Source organism: Fomitiporia mediterranea (assembly GCF_000271605.1).
Source record: "Fomitiporia mediterranea MF3/22 unplaced genomic scaffold FOMMEscaffold_5, whole genome shotgun sequence".
NCBI classification, from domain to species: domain Eukaryota; kingdom Fungi; phylum Basidiomycota; class Agaricomycetes; order Hymenochaetales; family Hymenochaetaceae; genus Fomitiporia; species Fomitiporia mediterranea.
Genome location: NW_006760390.1, coordinates 696,022 through 710,201, shown reverse-complemented (window position 1 = coordinate 710,201; position 14,180 = coordinate 696,022). Strand labels below are relative to the sequence as shown.

The 14,180-nt window shown below is 48.2% G+C and overlaps 8 protein-coding genes across 8 annotated transcripts; 4 read left to right on the top strand and 4 right to left on the bottom strand.

Moving 5' to 3' along the window:
* Window positions 1-605: 605 nt before the first annotated feature.
* FOMMEDRAFT_82181 (uncharacterized protein) lies at window positions 606-1,423 on the top strand (the record flags this gene model as incomplete). The annotated part of the gene is made up of 3 exons (XM_007265167.1): window positions 606-1,021; window positions 1,078-1,114; window positions 1,175-1,423. 3 exons carry the CDS (start codon window positions 606-608, stop codon window positions 1,421-1,423), a joined length of 702 nt encoding a protein of 233 aa, XP_007265229.1.
* Window positions 1,424-1,669: 246 nt separating this feature from the next.
* Window positions 1,670-2,507, bottom strand: FOMMEDRAFT_82807 (uncharacterized protein; the record flags this gene model as incomplete). The annotated part of the gene is made up of 3 exons (XM_007265166.1): window positions 1,670-1,928; window positions 2,001-2,185; window positions 2,256-2,507. The coding sequence occupies 3 exons, from the start codon at window positions 2,505-2,507 to the stop codon at window positions 1,670-1,672; spliced, it is 696 nt and encodes a 231-aa protein (XP_007265228.1).
* A 412-nt stretch (window positions 2,508-2,919) lies between these two features.
* Window positions 2,920-4,573, top strand: FOMMEDRAFT_166980 (uncharacterized protein). Its single transcript, XM_007265165.1, has 3 exons — window positions 2,920-3,105; window positions 3,173-3,406; window positions 3,472-4,573. The coding sequence occupies exons 1-3, from the start codon at window positions 3,016-3,018 to the stop codon at window positions 4,501-4,503; spliced, it is 1,356 nt and encodes a 451-aa protein (XP_007265227.1). The 5' UTR covers window positions 2,920-3,015; the 3' UTR covers window positions 4,504-4,573.
* A 4-nt stretch (window positions 4,574-4,577) lies between these two features.
* Window positions 4,578-5,686, bottom strand: FOMMEDRAFT_19022 (uncharacterized protein). The gene is made up of 2 exons (XM_007265164.1): window positions 5,294-5,686; window positions 4,578-5,233 (listed from the first exon to the last, which is right to left on the bottom strand). Exons 1-2 carry the CDS (start codon window positions 5,450-5,452, stop codon window positions 5,132-5,134), a joined length of 261 nt encoding a protein of 86 aa, XP_007265226.1. The 5' UTR covers window positions 5,453-5,686; the 3' UTR covers window positions 4,578-5,131.
* A 1,600-nt stretch (window positions 5,687-7,286) lies between these two features.
* FOMMEDRAFT_166977 (uncharacterized protein) lies at window positions 7,287-7,736 on the top strand (the record flags this gene model as incomplete). Its single annotated transcript, XM_007265163.1, has 2 exons — window positions 7,287-7,432; window positions 7,508-7,736. 2 exons carry the CDS (start codon window positions 7,287-7,289, stop codon window positions 7,734-7,736), a joined length of 375 nt encoding a protein of 124 aa, XP_007265225.1.
* A 519-nt stretch (window positions 7,737-8,255) lies between these two features.
* FOMMEDRAFT_82874 (MFS general substrate transporter) lies at window positions 8,256-10,378 on the bottom strand (the record flags this gene model as incomplete). Its single annotated transcript, XM_007265162.1, has 11 exons — window positions 8,256-8,465; window positions 8,518-8,606; window positions 8,660-8,961; window positions 9,016-9,315; window positions 9,377-9,433; window positions 9,489-9,547; window positions 9,608-9,684; window positions 9,749-9,928; window positions 9,980-10,058; window positions 10,115-10,151; window positions 10,206-10,378. The coding sequence occupies 11 exons, from the start codon at window positions 10,376-10,378 to the stop codon at window positions 8,256-8,258; spliced, it is 1,563 nt and encodes a 520-aa protein (XP_007265224.1).
* A 1,279-nt stretch (window positions 10,379-11,657) lies between these two features.
* On the top strand, window positions 11,658-12,347 carry FOMMEDRAFT_166975 (uncharacterized protein). Its single transcript, XM_007265161.1, has 4 exons — window positions 11,658-11,853; window positions 11,908-11,946; window positions 11,997-12,122; window positions 12,182-12,347. The coding sequence occupies exons 1-4, from the start codon at window positions 11,821-11,823 to the stop codon at window positions 12,248-12,250; spliced, it is 267 nt and encodes an 88-aa protein (XP_007265223.1). The 5' UTR covers window positions 11,658-11,820; the 3' UTR covers window positions 12,251-12,347.
* A 231-nt stretch (window positions 12,348-12,578) lies between these two features.
* FOMMEDRAFT_154713 (uncharacterized protein) lies at window positions 12,579-13,202 on the bottom strand (the record flags this gene model as incomplete). The annotated part of the gene is made up of 4 exons (XM_007265160.1): window positions 12,579-12,644; window positions 12,705-12,860; window positions 12,918-12,974; window positions 13,026-13,202. 4 exons carry the CDS (start codon window positions 13,200-13,202, stop codon window positions 12,579-12,581), a joined length of 456 nt encoding a protein of 151 aa, XP_007265222.1.
* Between the last annotated feature and the right edge of the window lie 978 nt (window positions 13,203-14,180).

Genomic DNA, 14,180 nt, shown 5'->3' with positions numbered 1-14,180 from the left:
TGCAGCTTGTTTTCACTCCGTTCCGAAATGAAAAAGAATCTCTGCGAAGCTGTCTTTCCCCTCATCTCCGTACCGTCATTTCGTTGCTACTGGTGCTTTGCATTCGTCGACGTCTCGTCAAGCAACCTCTCACGTCCTCGGCATTTTCTTGCCGATTGTTTTCCTGGGGACTTCGTCCGAGGCTATCTGCGACTATGCTTTTCTATTATGAAAGTCTGATGAACCTGAAATTGCAACCGCTTGGGGAACACAAAGAACTTTATTGAAATACTTCCGCGGTGCTTTTTTGTTTGTCCTATCACTCTCTCTTGACATATCAAATATGCATAAGCCGCAAAGTGGTCCGAAATTTTCGTTCTTTTCTCCCGCTGTACATCTCGACTCGTCCCACACTCTCACATCCAACTCATTGTGGCATGTATGTGATGCCTGTCTGCCGCACGTGAAACGATGAACCACTCAATCAGTCAGTCTGCCGGAGGCTAAATTTACAACTCTTTGTGGTCCCATGGTCCCTTCAACTTACTCAGCCAACTCTAATCTAATGATACTACTGGCAATCCCAGGCCGACGACGATGCAGACAACTCACAGTCTCAACCAACCATGAGCTCGAAAGGTCTCCTCCTAGTCTTCGCCGAGGTTGGCAACCAGGTCTCGGAGGCTGAATTCCACGACTGGTACGACCACGAGCACATCCCGCTTCGCACCGCGCTTCCAGGTTTCCACTCTGCGACGCGTGCTATCCAGGCGGACGACCAGAAGCCTACATGGGCTGCTCTGTACGACTTGTCTTCTGTTGAATACCTCGAAAAGGATGAATATGCGAACCTAGCGAAGACGCGTAGCGCACGCGAGGCCGACGTCTTGTCAAAGGTCGGAGTGCTCCAGCGGCGTATCTATAAACTCAACGAGGAGGCGCCCAAGGCGGTCAGCCCAAACTTCACAGGTCACAAGGAGGGAATGACACTCATCATCGTCTCAATGGACGTTGAGCCTGAGTTTGAAGAAGAATTGCATAGGTAGTGCACATTCCCTGTACCCAGATTCGCAATTACAAACGTCATTCGCACAACAGATGGTACAACGAGGAACATACCGACATGCTTTCAAAGGTAAGGCTCGGAAACAGGGGCTATCAGTGCGGGAAGTAGCTTATGAAATCCCTCTGACAGGTTCCTGGCTGGCTGCGTTCACGGCGCTACACCCTAGTCGAAACAGGCGTAACTGGGACGTCAAAGGAAGTCAGTGAATACAAGAAGCCAGCAAAGTTCCTTGCGGTGCATGAATATTCAAGGATCAGTCCCGACCTGTTCGAAGCCGAGGAGTTCAAAGCTGCGATATCAACGCCATGGCGTAAGAGGATTTGGGAGAATAACAAGAACACCGAGAGACGCGTATTCAAGGTTTACAAAACGTTTTGATGTTTTGAACCCGAATGGAAAAGGTGTGCTTCCCGATCATTCACTAAGACTGAATGGTGCTGAGATAGGGATCGTAATAAGTTATCCACGATATACATTATAAGGAGTCGAGTAAGGATATTGGAACAGTAGGATGAAGATGAAGAGAAAACTGTGATATGCATAGTGTGAACTGAAATTAAGAATGGAAAAATGCAAACATGTCCGTTAGGAAATTCGGACCGTCCGAACCGTATGCTCTAGACGTCACAAGCCCGCCCACAAGTCTTCCTGGTCTCGATCGTCGATGACAGGTGGTTTATTGGGCTTCGGAGGTGGGGGCGGTGGAATTAGGCCTTCTTCCTCATCTCGTCCTTGGGCATCAAAAAGTACCGGATTTCGGGTCCTTGAGCGAGCCAACTCCTCTTCTGCGTCTTCAGGCAGGTCTAGATCTAAACTGAATCCCGCTCGTCTCGCTGCGGTCAAATCTATTGGCCGAGGTCGAGAGAAAATTGACTGTCCAGATCTATAGTGAATTTAAAAAAAGAACAAGAGAAATGAAAACCGGTAGGGAGCATGTTGGAGCGATAATACGTACTGCCGCATTACCGCAGCTAAGCGAATGAACTGAAGCACGTTCCGGCCCACTAGAAGCAGAGTATCCAATAATTCCTCTTCTTTGCTGGTCGAACCGCAGCCCGCAAAGACTATCGTAAGGACCGTGATCACGCAGAAGAATGTTAGAACAAGGTCGATCACGTTAAACGGCGACTTCCAAAAGCGCTGTATGCAAACAATGGTTAAGTGCTGCTGTTGTTTCCGCCGTAGGAATAAAGGAACTAAGAGAACATACCCTGCCGAATGCCACAAAACGAATGCTGACTTCTGCGATCATCGTGGTGTTGATAATGAGCTCCAGGATATAAAATGCCAGTCCTGGACAACCATCCTGTAGACTAAGAATGACCGTTGTAATGGACAGAGCGGCCATGCCCAGGTAGAGGAATATGTACGTCCGTGAGTGGACGAAGCGATTCGCGATCCCGCGCGTGATTTCTTCTCGAGTGAGAGCATAGAGCGAGCGTGTAGGTCTGCGATAACGCATAGAAGTACCGTCAGAGTCTTGTAGTAACCGAAACAAAGTGGTACAGACACTGGTTGGGTAATCTCGGGGTCAGGCTGATGCAACGGCTCTCGCTCGCCAGCGTCGAAGTCCTCAAGAGGCTCATCCGCATCAGGATCTGGACGCCTATTTGGGCCCATGATGACAGAAAATTTCGTGTTCCGAGGCAGAGCCGAGTCTACGTGGAGAGGGTACACGACAGCAACGAGCGTGTCCAACAGAGCAGCTCACGTTGCATGACGGATGCTGAGACGCCGCGCGTCGATCATAGTATCCATTTCGAGAAGGAGCTTTAGAGTGACATTTTGTCACAATCCCTTAATGAACAGTCACTTTGTCACTTTGTCAGTCAGCAGCGCACTAAGTCTACCGTTCTGCAACTCTTTCCTCTTCTCCACGACGTCCTTCCCCTCGTCTTGATCATCGGCGCAGCTGTTCTCGCTACTTACAGCTACCTGTTACTTTACTTATCCGTTGAAGGCTTGCCAAGATGGGTGGAGGTGACTTGAACATGAAAAAGTCCTGGCATCCGCTCCTGATGAAGAATCAGGAGCGGGTGTGGCTCGAGGAGAAGAAAGCTGTATGTCACTTTTCTCATGCATATAGGAACTTCTACTAATATTTTCGATGCTTTGCTTTGTGCTTAGCTTGAAGAGAAGAAGAAATTTGACCAGCTGCGGAAGGAAAAGGAAGAGGAACGGCAGATGCAAGAACTCCAGCGTCTACAAGAGGAGTCAACGGGAAGGAAACGTACAGAGAAGCTAGAATGGATGTATGCCACGCCGGCTACGGGAAGTAGCGCAAATAAGAATGATCTGGAGGACTATCTTCTCGGGAAGAAGAGAGTGGACAAACTTCTCACGGGTGATGAGAACGAAAAGGTACGCTGACTTTGCTTTGTTTTTGGGGAACTTCTAAGACGTACTGATCCGCAAATTCTACATAGATTGGTGCAGCGCACAAGAACTTCATAGCTGTCCAGAATGCCAATACAGTGCGAGACATCACCTCGAAGATACGGGAAGACCCTCTCCTTGCAATTAAGCAGCAGGAACAGGCGGCTTATGAGTCCTTGATGAGTAATCCTCTGCGGTTAAAGGAGATGCAAAAGGCGGCAGGGATTAAAGTTGACAAGGACAAGAAAGCAAAGAAGGACAAGAAGGACAAGAAGGACAAGAAGGACAAGAAGTCGAAGAAACACAAACACCAGGATGAGCAGGACGACTACTATGATGATAAATACAATGACCGCGGAAGGAGTTATTCGCGTTCTCGTTCACCGAATGATCGTTACGAAAGATATCGGGGCAGCCGCTCTCCAGTCCGAAGGACGCATCGGCATAGGAGCAGGTCTCACAGTGCTGAAGCAAGGCCCAGATCAAGCAGGAGCCCGATTAGCTTCAGAGATGATCATGCCCGTCGGTCGAGCTACGGAGACAGACGGCGGAGCCGAAGTCCGCGCGACAGATACGAGCGGGAGCGAGTACCACGCTACCCTTACTCAGACGAAACGTCCTCGGAAGAACGGCGGCGAGACAGGAGCCGTGGTTTCGAGCAGCGTCGATATTCAGACGCTTATGACAGAAAGCGAGATCGGAGTGTTTCGCCTCCTGGTTACGCAAAGCGTTCTCGCATGCATTCACCGCCGAGACCGTACAGCAATCAGACTCGCCCTTCGCGTTTCGTAAACGGTGGCCCATCTGCTAATGGTTACTCCGCTTCGGCAGACGACCGTGCCGCACGTCTTGCTGCCATGTCGGTTAATGCCTCATCTCTCACTACTGAACGTAAGGAGCATCTATCGAAGCTACTTGCCGAGGAAAAGGCAGAGCTCGAGGCCGAAAAAAAGGCTCGTGCTAAGTCAGGGGGGATGGGTAGCTTCTTGAGTCAGGAGCAGAAGAAGGTTTTCAGTGGAGCTGGAGGCATTGAGGAAAGGATTCGAAGGGGGAAGAGTGGATTGGTTGCTGAAGCGGACTAGTATTCGTCAGTTTTCTCTATTTCCTACCATGTTATTAGTATGTTGTCATTGCAATTCTAACTTATCAAAAATGGGGTCACTGTTTCCGCTGGTATAATGTAGCATCTGCCGCGCAAACCGGGACAAAGAACAATTGAGATACAGTGGAACGAACCAGAACAGTAGATTGCTTTGTCGTGTATGATGCGAACCAACTACAAAACAGATAGGCGAAATGAGAACGGATGAAAAAAAAGAGGGTTGCCTCAAGTACACGGGGAGGCAGGATGCTATGGGAGCGAAAGCGAACGTGATAGAGTAGGGCGCATGAAGGGTTCCCTCCCTCTCCAGAAACTAGTTTGACCAGCGCTTTCGATGACCTGTTGGGAACGCCTGACAAGATGCTCCCTCAAAGCCTATCAATATACATCACGTACAAAGATATGAGATTGTGTCGTGCAAGAGAAATTTTGTAAATGTATCCGAGCTTACGCACCTCACGAAAACTGTCCAGCTTGTTGTGCGGGACGCGGATCAGCAAGGCCGTTCCCGGGTTGGCACCGGTAGTATGAGCACTAGCTAGATTCTCTACCACCCTCCGCGCGTCGAACGTGTCATCGTCTCCAATGATCGTCTACCAGTAGCAAATTTACGTGGAGATGAGCCACGCGCAAAGACAGACAACCCCAGATCTTACAAAGGTGACGTCGCGTCCCAGTATTAGTTGTGCGTCTTCAAGGCACTGATCGCCCTGGTGGTAGCAATAGGCTTAGCATAAGTTAAGATACTCAATCCACGAAGGGGCACCTACGTCATTTGATACCGGTACATTGACGTTATTCTGTGCGCTGTTTGTCGGTGGGTGGTGTCGATATCCATGGATGTGGCCGTCTGGAAAGTTATTGGGCAAACGCCTTTCTTCCATTACCAAGGAAATCGAGAAGTAGCCAGGAAGGTGACTAGCGTCCATTAAAAAGACGACAAGACAGAAGGGAGAGGGTAGGAAACAAGGTGATAGCACAATGGTTTAAAAGGTAAAAGGTATGCTCGGGAATGCCTCTGGTGAAGGCAGGTACAGACGCGCTTTTATTGGGGACCCTCACAAATTGGAAAAATGTAAGAATACACATTTCGCGAACTTGCGAGGAGCGTAGGGAATGCCATCATAGGGATGACGGCAGCATGCCCCAGATCCAAAGTGCGCCTTTTATGATGCCAGAGAACTCTATGAACGTAAGAATGCTGTCGGTTCTAAGCACAATAAATAGGTTCGGCCGCCTCCCTCACTGATAGAAGTGTCCCCACGATTTCCGATTCACGCCGAGCTGCTCCTCTATTGAGGTGATGAGTTTAGGTTCATCACTCGCTCGCTTGCCATCGTTGCACGAACTAGACTTATGGACCTGGTTCGGTTTTGGCGACGATACGGTTCGGCGCTTCTTTATGCTTCACGGGTTTCCCAGCAACATCCTAAAAGCAGTTCTCCAAGCAGTTTATCCTCCTGTTCCCTTCTTGCCTCTGGACCTCTGGAGATAAAAGGCAGGTAGAAGCCGAAGCTGAGAAACAACGAGCTCATGAAATCTCCAAGCGTGAACCTCTTCTCATAGCCGTGGCTCGAATCAATGGAAGAACGGCTGCACGCTCCAACACAGCCGATGTACAACAGCATTCAATCTATAAGGTACGACCTGCTGATTCCGCTGGCAGTATAACTCATCAGGGAACGCGTACGTCCTATTCACAGTCTACTCAAATGTGTACGGCAGAAGACTCACGTGATTTAATCCTTTTATTTTCGGAAGCGTGGATTGACGTAATCGATCACCAGATCTGCCTGCCACAACCGCACGCAAACTCAGATAGTCTGCACATTTTCTCTGTTTTCATGCAGAATAATGTCTAGCGCTCCAATACAAGAGCTTGAATGGAACCCATTAATGAGTTAGGATACGAATGCAAAATGGAAGCGAATGGTTGAACCAACTTGTTCTTCCCCCACAAAACCGAGTGGCCGAGGTGCTTCACGAATTGTATTGATTCTGTGTTCGGCGATTAGACCAGGTACTTGGTGCAAATGATGTCCTTCCCCACATACGGACGTTTGTCTAGAGAGGTTTGACACTGCTGAGCCAAAGTATTGAATGAAGGTCATTGTCAGGTAGCGAACCTTGATTGTGGGATATCTGCAGTGTATGTCTGATGGGCTTGTCAGGCTGTGAAGGCTCAAAACCCACGCCGGACGTGTGCGTCTTCTTTCTCTGCGCAAATCGACCTTCACATCAACTTAAGAACTTCACGACTCGACAAATCGGCGCACCCACGAGTTGCCAGAAAAGTAGATCTACTATCCTCCATGTCACCATCATGCCAATTGCCCTTTCTTCCCAGAGACAGGCATCCCTGAGTACGTTCTGTTGTCCAATCATTTAGACGAGTTATTCTGAAAAGTTTTCTCGACTCACGAGTATGGCATTAAAAGCCCACCTCGAGAACCCTTTGTTGAGGTTGCAAGACGGATCAAAGTGACCCGTGTTGGTTTACAGTCAATGATAATCGGAGGAATCTAAAGGCCATCTATTGCTGCAATAGCGCCCAACGCGAATGTTCTCGATGATTGGGAATGATATCGGACGGAGGAACGAGCTGCCAGATTGGTCGAGGTTGGATGCTGGCTCACGGCCTTCTCCCGGCGGCCTCGCGTGACACATGTCGGTTCCCCCAGCGATCCATCAACAATGTTACAACTTACATGCAATTTTTGCATCCACCGTGCACAACTCCCTACTTGTTATTGTCCTACCTCTATGTGCGGTCCGTCGGCATCGCTGGCACCGAGGCTTCTTCGTCGTGTTTCTCCCGCTACCGGCCCGCGTGTACTACAACTTACTCCAAGCTGGACTGCTGCAGTCGCTGCTATTACCTTTCATTACCACGCCTCTTCCACCTTCGTGTCTATCTTATCACTGACATTCTTAAGATGACGTGTAACGGTGCCTTTTTGCCCTTGGTTATTACGCTGCCATAGGAGCCCTCCACGTCGTTCGAGATCGTCTCCTTCCCGTCAACAAGACGCCGCATCTTCAGATCGCCTCACCTACCATCGATTCTTCTTCGGGGACATCCATGAGCAGGCCGGATTTAAGAACCGAATGGAAGGCTTAGCATGCCTTGTAAGAGAGCAATTATTCTGGCTCCACGATCTCGAGGATTCCTCATCTTCTCTCCTCGGCATGCCCGTACAAGACGATGCCTAAGCCATCATATGGTTCCAAGATGTCTGGTCTAGGGAACCTCTTAGACTACGGGGACGGATTCTCCTTCATAGTTCCGTTAATAGTGTGAACCTTCACATTGCATGAATGTGTGTCCACACAGTTAACCCGCTATCCATAGAGTTCTACCGCAAAGTTAAGAGTAGGTGATGAGATGAGTTAGGAGTCGTATGCACTCCACTGTGGACGTAGAATGGCCTAAGCATATTTCCATATGTACAAAAAAAAACGACGTCAGACAGTCCCTTCGGAAGCATTAAATTAGGTAGGCTTTTAGCATTGCCTCGATCTCGGGAAGCCTCATATTTAATTACCTTCTCCCGTAATCAGCTCCATCACTCTATGAGTTGGCTCAATAATTATATAGGAATATTTTGAAGCCGCCATGGATAAACGTTTAGCTACCGTGGTCATGATCATTACGAGAAAAGACAAAGGAATAATCTAGGTAAGCAGCCCATAATAATTTATGCAAAAACGCCCGATACTGAAGTCGTTAGCTCATGAAGATGTCTCTCTTGCCTTCCGATTACGCTCCTCCCGCCGCCTTCTCCAAGTTGGACCCATCTTCAACTCTACAAGTAATAGAGGCCATGTTAGGAAACAAAGTCCTCCACACAGTGTATATGTCCACCCCGCTCCTATCGCATTTATAATTATATTGATCACTGATACCGTTGCAGCACCCATTAGGCATCTAACAAGATTAAACTGTAAAGACATAAGTTGGTGGGTAAAAATCAAGGACCCTGTGATCACTCACTGCGGCTGTAACCGAGGACCCCTGCAATGGAAAGAAGTCTATGATTATCGTTTGTATGTTCGTCATTGATGCAGTCATGCAAAATCCCACTAAGGTGTCCTTGATAAGTAAGTGACTTCATTTTGACGTAATATTTACTCACAGAAGAATTGCAAGATAAGTGGTACAGCAATACTCGTCTTTGATTGCAACGACCAACCGTAACCAATGGTACATATTGAGAAAAGAACGATCCAAACGTGCTGCGTCTGCAAGCAGGCCTTCTCAAGCGGGAAATTGTCATACGCGCTCAACGAGGAAGCGACGTCACGAGTCTCGGCAGAGTCGCGATTCTTTTCCGAGTCATGTTTCTGGGAAGCCTCGAACTTCCTTTTCACCCTCCGGAACTGCCAATCAAGAAGTCGACCTGCAGTGACCGTCCCGAAAATGCATCCACCTCCAATACTACAAATGTCTTAGTGAATCCAGTAACGTGCCGAACGTGAGAAGAACTCTTACCTCAGGAAGCACAGACCAATTTCCGTCTCATTAAGGAATGAGTAGTCATCGGCAAAAATCGAGGAGATGGAAACGGTGATACCGTAAAAGGTAGAATATACGACAGACGTGGCGAACATGATCAGCATCAAGTCCGGCTCTTTAAATAATTTGAAAGGGTTGGGAAGAGGCCTGGGAGGTGGTCTTTCGCTTTCCATGTCAAGTGATGAGCGTCCAATTATGGGGATAATCGCCCGGTTCCATTTTGGTGCAGGAATCGAGCCATTACCAACTTGACTGCGTAGAGTCTCGGGAAAGAAGCTTCAACCAATGAAGAATTCCTGTCAAAGAGCTTTGATACGATTAGAGATAGACAACTTACAGTATGAACAGGAACATGCTACTCCCTGATGCGATTGCAAGGAACCAGAAGATGGACCTAACAGATAAATTAATCGGAATGAACGAGGTTGGATAGAAGTTCATATATTTACCTCCATCCCAGTTTTTCAGACAGAACACCGCCTATTACGGGCCCAACTGCAGGACCAACCTAAAATTGGAGACAGCGGCGTGAGGCATAGAATGAACAACATTATCATTTCCTTCATACCAGTGGTCCAACATTTATAATTCCTGTATAGCCGCCGCGTCGCTCCACTGGAATGATGTCTGCAATCACACCTGCGGCTGTGGGAATAGATAGCCATCAAGTTCTGAATGATCCCTTATAAGACAAGCGTTAAACACGTACAGAGAGCAACAGTACTTGCGGATCCTGCTGCTTGCACACAACGAAGGACGACGAGTAACCAGTACGCAGATGTCGGCATCAGAGCAAGACCGATACAGGATAATAACAGGATTAGGAGACAGAAGATGAACGATGGTCTTCGTCCTTTCCGGTCCGCTATGGAACCCCAGACGGACGGAGCTAAATAGCCGTGAGATCTCGATATTATAAAGCAGTGTGCTTAACGCCTACATATCCCTTGGAGGATCATATACACGGTCACAGTTAAATTGATATTCTCAATCGATTCATGGAAGGCCTTAGAGATTGTCTGACGAATTAAGCCAAGTTAATAAGTGCATTTTAAGCCTAACTGTCTGTACTGACTGGAATGGCTGGGAAATATACATTTGCACTAAGAGGGCTGCACAAGAAACCATTTAATGCATGAACGCCGCATTTAAAGCCATTTACTGACCTGAACAGACTTCCAAGCGCAGCCATCCCTGCCACAGTCCATGTCTCCCATGTCAAGAGCACGCTGTATGGGACCGACTGCTGTGGTGCATGAGTTGGAGACGACGGCCGGCTCCTATCTTGTCGTTCTACGTCTTGAATGAGCGCATGATCCGACTTCTCATTAGTGGTCATCGTCCAGGACACTGGGGTCGTTCGCAGGAGCGGAACCTCATGGTGGAGGCGCTGTTATCGTATATATATAATCCGAAGAGAATTATTTCCAAAGTCACGGTTTCGTATTTGATCTCAAGCCGAGAGACCGTGACTTTCTATCGTGGGATGGCGAGTTTATTTTGGAAGTTTCGTCGGAACCTCGGAGACAACGGACCTTTCTTCACGTGTCCCTTTACCGCGCCGATCATGCTAAATGCAGCACACAAGGACTCACAATCCACTTCCTCTAATTCTAAAGGTCGATCTGGGCTCGCGGACTTTCAGGAATAAGAATAAGTAGAGTCTGGACAAGTCCTGAAATTTTGCTTTGAATGTATTATTCAAGAAGCGCTCCCAGGTCAAATCCGTAAACGGTGCCGTTACCATTTGGATGCGTTGTAACCTGTTACACGCTAGCAGCACGTCAATGTCGCCTTGTTTCGGGAGACCCGAACTCGTAAGAGCTGTCCTTGCTCGTTGATGTGCCGACGCGGTAATCAGGTGAGTAAATCGACGCCGCCGTATGTATGGCGCTTGTGAAATGCTGATCGGCTAAAATGTCAACCTGCGCCGGAACGCAGGCTTGCTTCTGCATTGTCCAGCCAACTTTAAATTACCGCAGGATCATTCAACACGTCACTTGAAGGGCGTGCCACTGTGAAAGACAATCGCACAGTTTGGCCCGTCTAAGTCCGCCGCCGGCAAGGAAAGCTTCCGCGTCGCGCTAGCATCTCAGGCAAACAAGCTACAACACTGCAATAATCATTGGTACATCATAGGGATCAGACTGCCTATTTGTTCAATTTTCGCCACAACGCTTGTGCCAGTGGTTTGCTGCGCAGTCCCCATCGTATCCTGACTATTCCTGTTTCATCTAACAGCTTCGTTCAGCAAAGCGCTCAGCCTCGTGTTTGCATCACGCACTGACGAACATGCACGGCTTTCCCCTTCCAGAGCGGCGTTCCACTCCCACGGGACGGAGAGGTGTTCTCTTGAAGATTAGATCGAACGAACAGGAAAGGGTCTTTCCTTTTCCTTTGTTAATTACCCGATGTCCACTTATCTATTCCTTTTCTTCGATAATTTTTCGTGCCCCCTTCTCCTGAACAGACACGATGTCCATCCCGCACCGAGCTATCGGAAGAACCCGACATCCCTGCTGTTATGGTATATAGTAATTCAGTTTCCTTCATTGGCGTCCGAACGGAATGTGCCTGTCGCCTTTTCGATTGCTGACTTCGCTCTCGGTCCGCGTCAGCTTGACTATATCTTTGTGTCGGCTGCAGTTTAGCGAGCAGCCAGTCCCTCCCCTGACCTGCTTTCCTCTTCCGCGATCCACTTGAATAAGAATAATCCACGTCGCGGAAGCAAATTCACGGCGCTGTAGAGCATCGCGGGATAAGACCCTTTCCCCCTAATAAATGGAGCGCGATGATCATCAACCATGCAACGAGGTGACCATTCATTGGGGAAAGGCCTTTTGCTTTGCGACTTACAACGTTTTTCAGAACGCGTGTGTCATTCCAAGGGGTCCAAACGTGCAGATAGTAAGAACACTCCTCCCATTTTACCTCTAAATCATAATGTTGCTGTGCAGGTCTTCATCGGCCCGACACCTGGAATCGAAATTGAGGACGTCGTCAACGGACTTCTAAGGCCACTCAGACAAGGCGAATGGCGCTTCGTCTTCATACCTAACAATATGCTTGTCGATGTCGTAAGGGTCAGTCTCGCCATTACTTCAGCTAACCTTTTATTCGTGCTACTGACTCAGGTGCGTAGGAACTTCGAACCTTCCTGGCACTTGAGTCGCTGCGAGACAGCATTGTCCGCCTAGCTTTCGATGATTGAAACATTCTGGTTTTTGTTCCTCCAATATATGTTGCTCACTCCATCTTTGTCTGTAATTTTCACGGACTACGTATTCTTGTTACTTTGCTAATTTTCTCCCTACCGCCTGCTACTAGCACGGACACTTCATATTATTGAATGCATGTCTGTGGTTTGTTCTCTATAATAGTAGTTCATATACAAGAACACCGATGTATATTAAACAATGTATGCCGATTACGCATGGCTAATAGCTCAGATAGTAGATGTGCTTCGCTTTCTCGATGCTATCACAAAGTATGAGCAAGTAAATAGAGGACTCGTCAAAACAAAAAGCCGTTGGGTACAGTTACGAGCACCCGAAAAGATGATGGTAAAGACTCCGAGCTTTGAGCTCCACCTGCGAGAGGGCGGACTGCACGTATATCAGACCTGCTTCATGCACCTTGCAAGTAGCAGAGCGTAAGATCCGTACCTTCGTCACGGAGTACACTCTCCTTAAGACACCCTCCTGCGCGGGCTTCTCCGACCTATCCCTGTCCTCCTCTACGACATTGAAATCCAGAGATTCGACTGAGTAATTAAGCGGGTCGAAGGGGTGAAAGAATAGGACTTCGGTGTTTTCATCGATCTGGTATGACAGCCGGCCGTTAGACATTTATGTGGGGGAATGGTGCTAGAAACTCACCGTTTGTAAGCGTTTACGGTCGAAGAATTGGTCTTCCGTACGTGTATCGAACGTCGTCTACACTGTCATCAGCACGCGCTTCAGCTGTCCGTGAAAGTCCATCCGCACCATTGCCCAATCAGTACCTACAACATATCCATGTCCTGACATTCTCAAATGGAAATCCTTCCAGGGAAAATGATCCATCGGACGGTTTGCATATCGCTTCTGGCATTGCTGGCATGTAACTACGAGCTGAGAGGGCTGAGGACGAGCGGTTGGGGTAGAGGTAGTACGTTGTATCATTTTTACGTGTTGAAATAGAGTATAGAAGACAGGGGCAGCGAGAATGAAGGGGAAAAAATGTGAGATGAGCTAAGGAAAGAGAGAACGAGTGAAAATTGCTTCAAGCAAGCACGTAGAAAGGTAGAGAAAGGCGGGGACGGAGAGGTTGAGGCAGTAGAAGCATTCTAGGTTGTCCAGAATGAATTTACCATTAACAAAATACACTAAACAATTTCAACATGTGTGTCCACAGGCTCGAAGTATGTAAAAAAGAAGGTCTTTACAGGGAGGAGTGACAAAATGCGGTGAGAGAGAAGCGATTGATAGAAGGACCTCTCAAATGGTAGGCTGGACTAAAACTGTGGTGGAAAACCTGCAGCAAGCAGGAGAAAACCGATCCACAGAAACCATGCCTATAGTGAATTGAGGCCAAGCGATGAGGGCGTTGTCCGTTTTCAGCACCGCCTCGATCGCGAGAAACAAAACAGGACTGCGAATCCGGCGGAGGCAAATCATCTCTTGTATAATCTGCTTCCGTTGGATTCTTTAGCATCCCGCAAGTCCCTCGAGGCGATTTTAAACCGATTAGAAAATCGGATTAAATACCGAAGATACGCCAGGTGGACTCTACAGTCAAGGTAAACATCAACAGGGAGTAAAGACGGACGTACTGGTCACATGCGTTGTTCTTCAGTTGCTCTCCATCACCTCAGAAACTCTGCACCCTCCCCGCCACATCTCTTCCCTCTCTTCCCTTCTTCCCTTCTCTTTCCGCTCCATAACACCTGATATGCCTTCCATACAGGATGTGCGGCAAGAACGATTATGGCCATCGCAAAAGCCCTGTCGATCGGTGAAGCGCAATGAACGAAGCAAGGTGTCTTGCAGTTCTGTTGCAATTGTGTTGCAATTTAAATTCTAAGCCTGCTTGACTTGGGAACCCTCTTGCACGGAAAGTTTCTGCATCCTAGGAAGTCTGGCTATAGTTTCTCGCTAAGT

Bases quoted from the DNA above. Each gene is read 5' to 3' on its own strand.
- FOMMEDRAFT_19022 (XM_007265164.1), bottom strand. From the start codon at position 5,452: ATGGACGCTAGTCACCTTCCTGGCTACTTCTCGATTTCCTTGGTAATG. The intron at 5,234-5,293 runs GTAGGTGCCCCT...TGCTACCACCAG, and splicing joins ATGTACCGGTATCAAATGAC to GGCGATCAGTGCCTTGAAGA.
- FOMMEDRAFT_166975 (XM_007265161.1), top strand. From the start codon at position 11,821: ATGGAGCGCGATGATCATCAACCATGCAACGAG. The intron at 11,854-11,907 runs GTGACCATTCAT...AACGTTTTTCAG, and splicing joins ATCATCAACCATGCAACGAG to AACGCGTGTGTCATTCCAAG. The intron at 11,947-11,996 runs GTAAGAACACTC...GTTGCTGTGCAG, and splicing joins GGGGTCCAAACGTGCAGATA to GTCTTCATCGGCCCGACACC.
- FOMMEDRAFT_166980 (XM_007265165.1), top strand. From the start codon at position 3,016: ATGGGTGGAGGTGACTTGAACATGAAAAAGTCCTGGCATCCGCTCCTG. The intron at 3,106-3,172 runs GTATGTCACTTT...CTTTGTGCTTAG, and splicing joins GGCTCGAGGAGAAGAAAGCT to CTTGAAGAGAAGAAGAAATT. The intron at 3,407-3,471 runs GTACGCTGACTT...AATTCTACATAG, and splicing joins CGGGTGATGAGAACGAAAAG to ATTGGTGCAGCGCACAAGAA.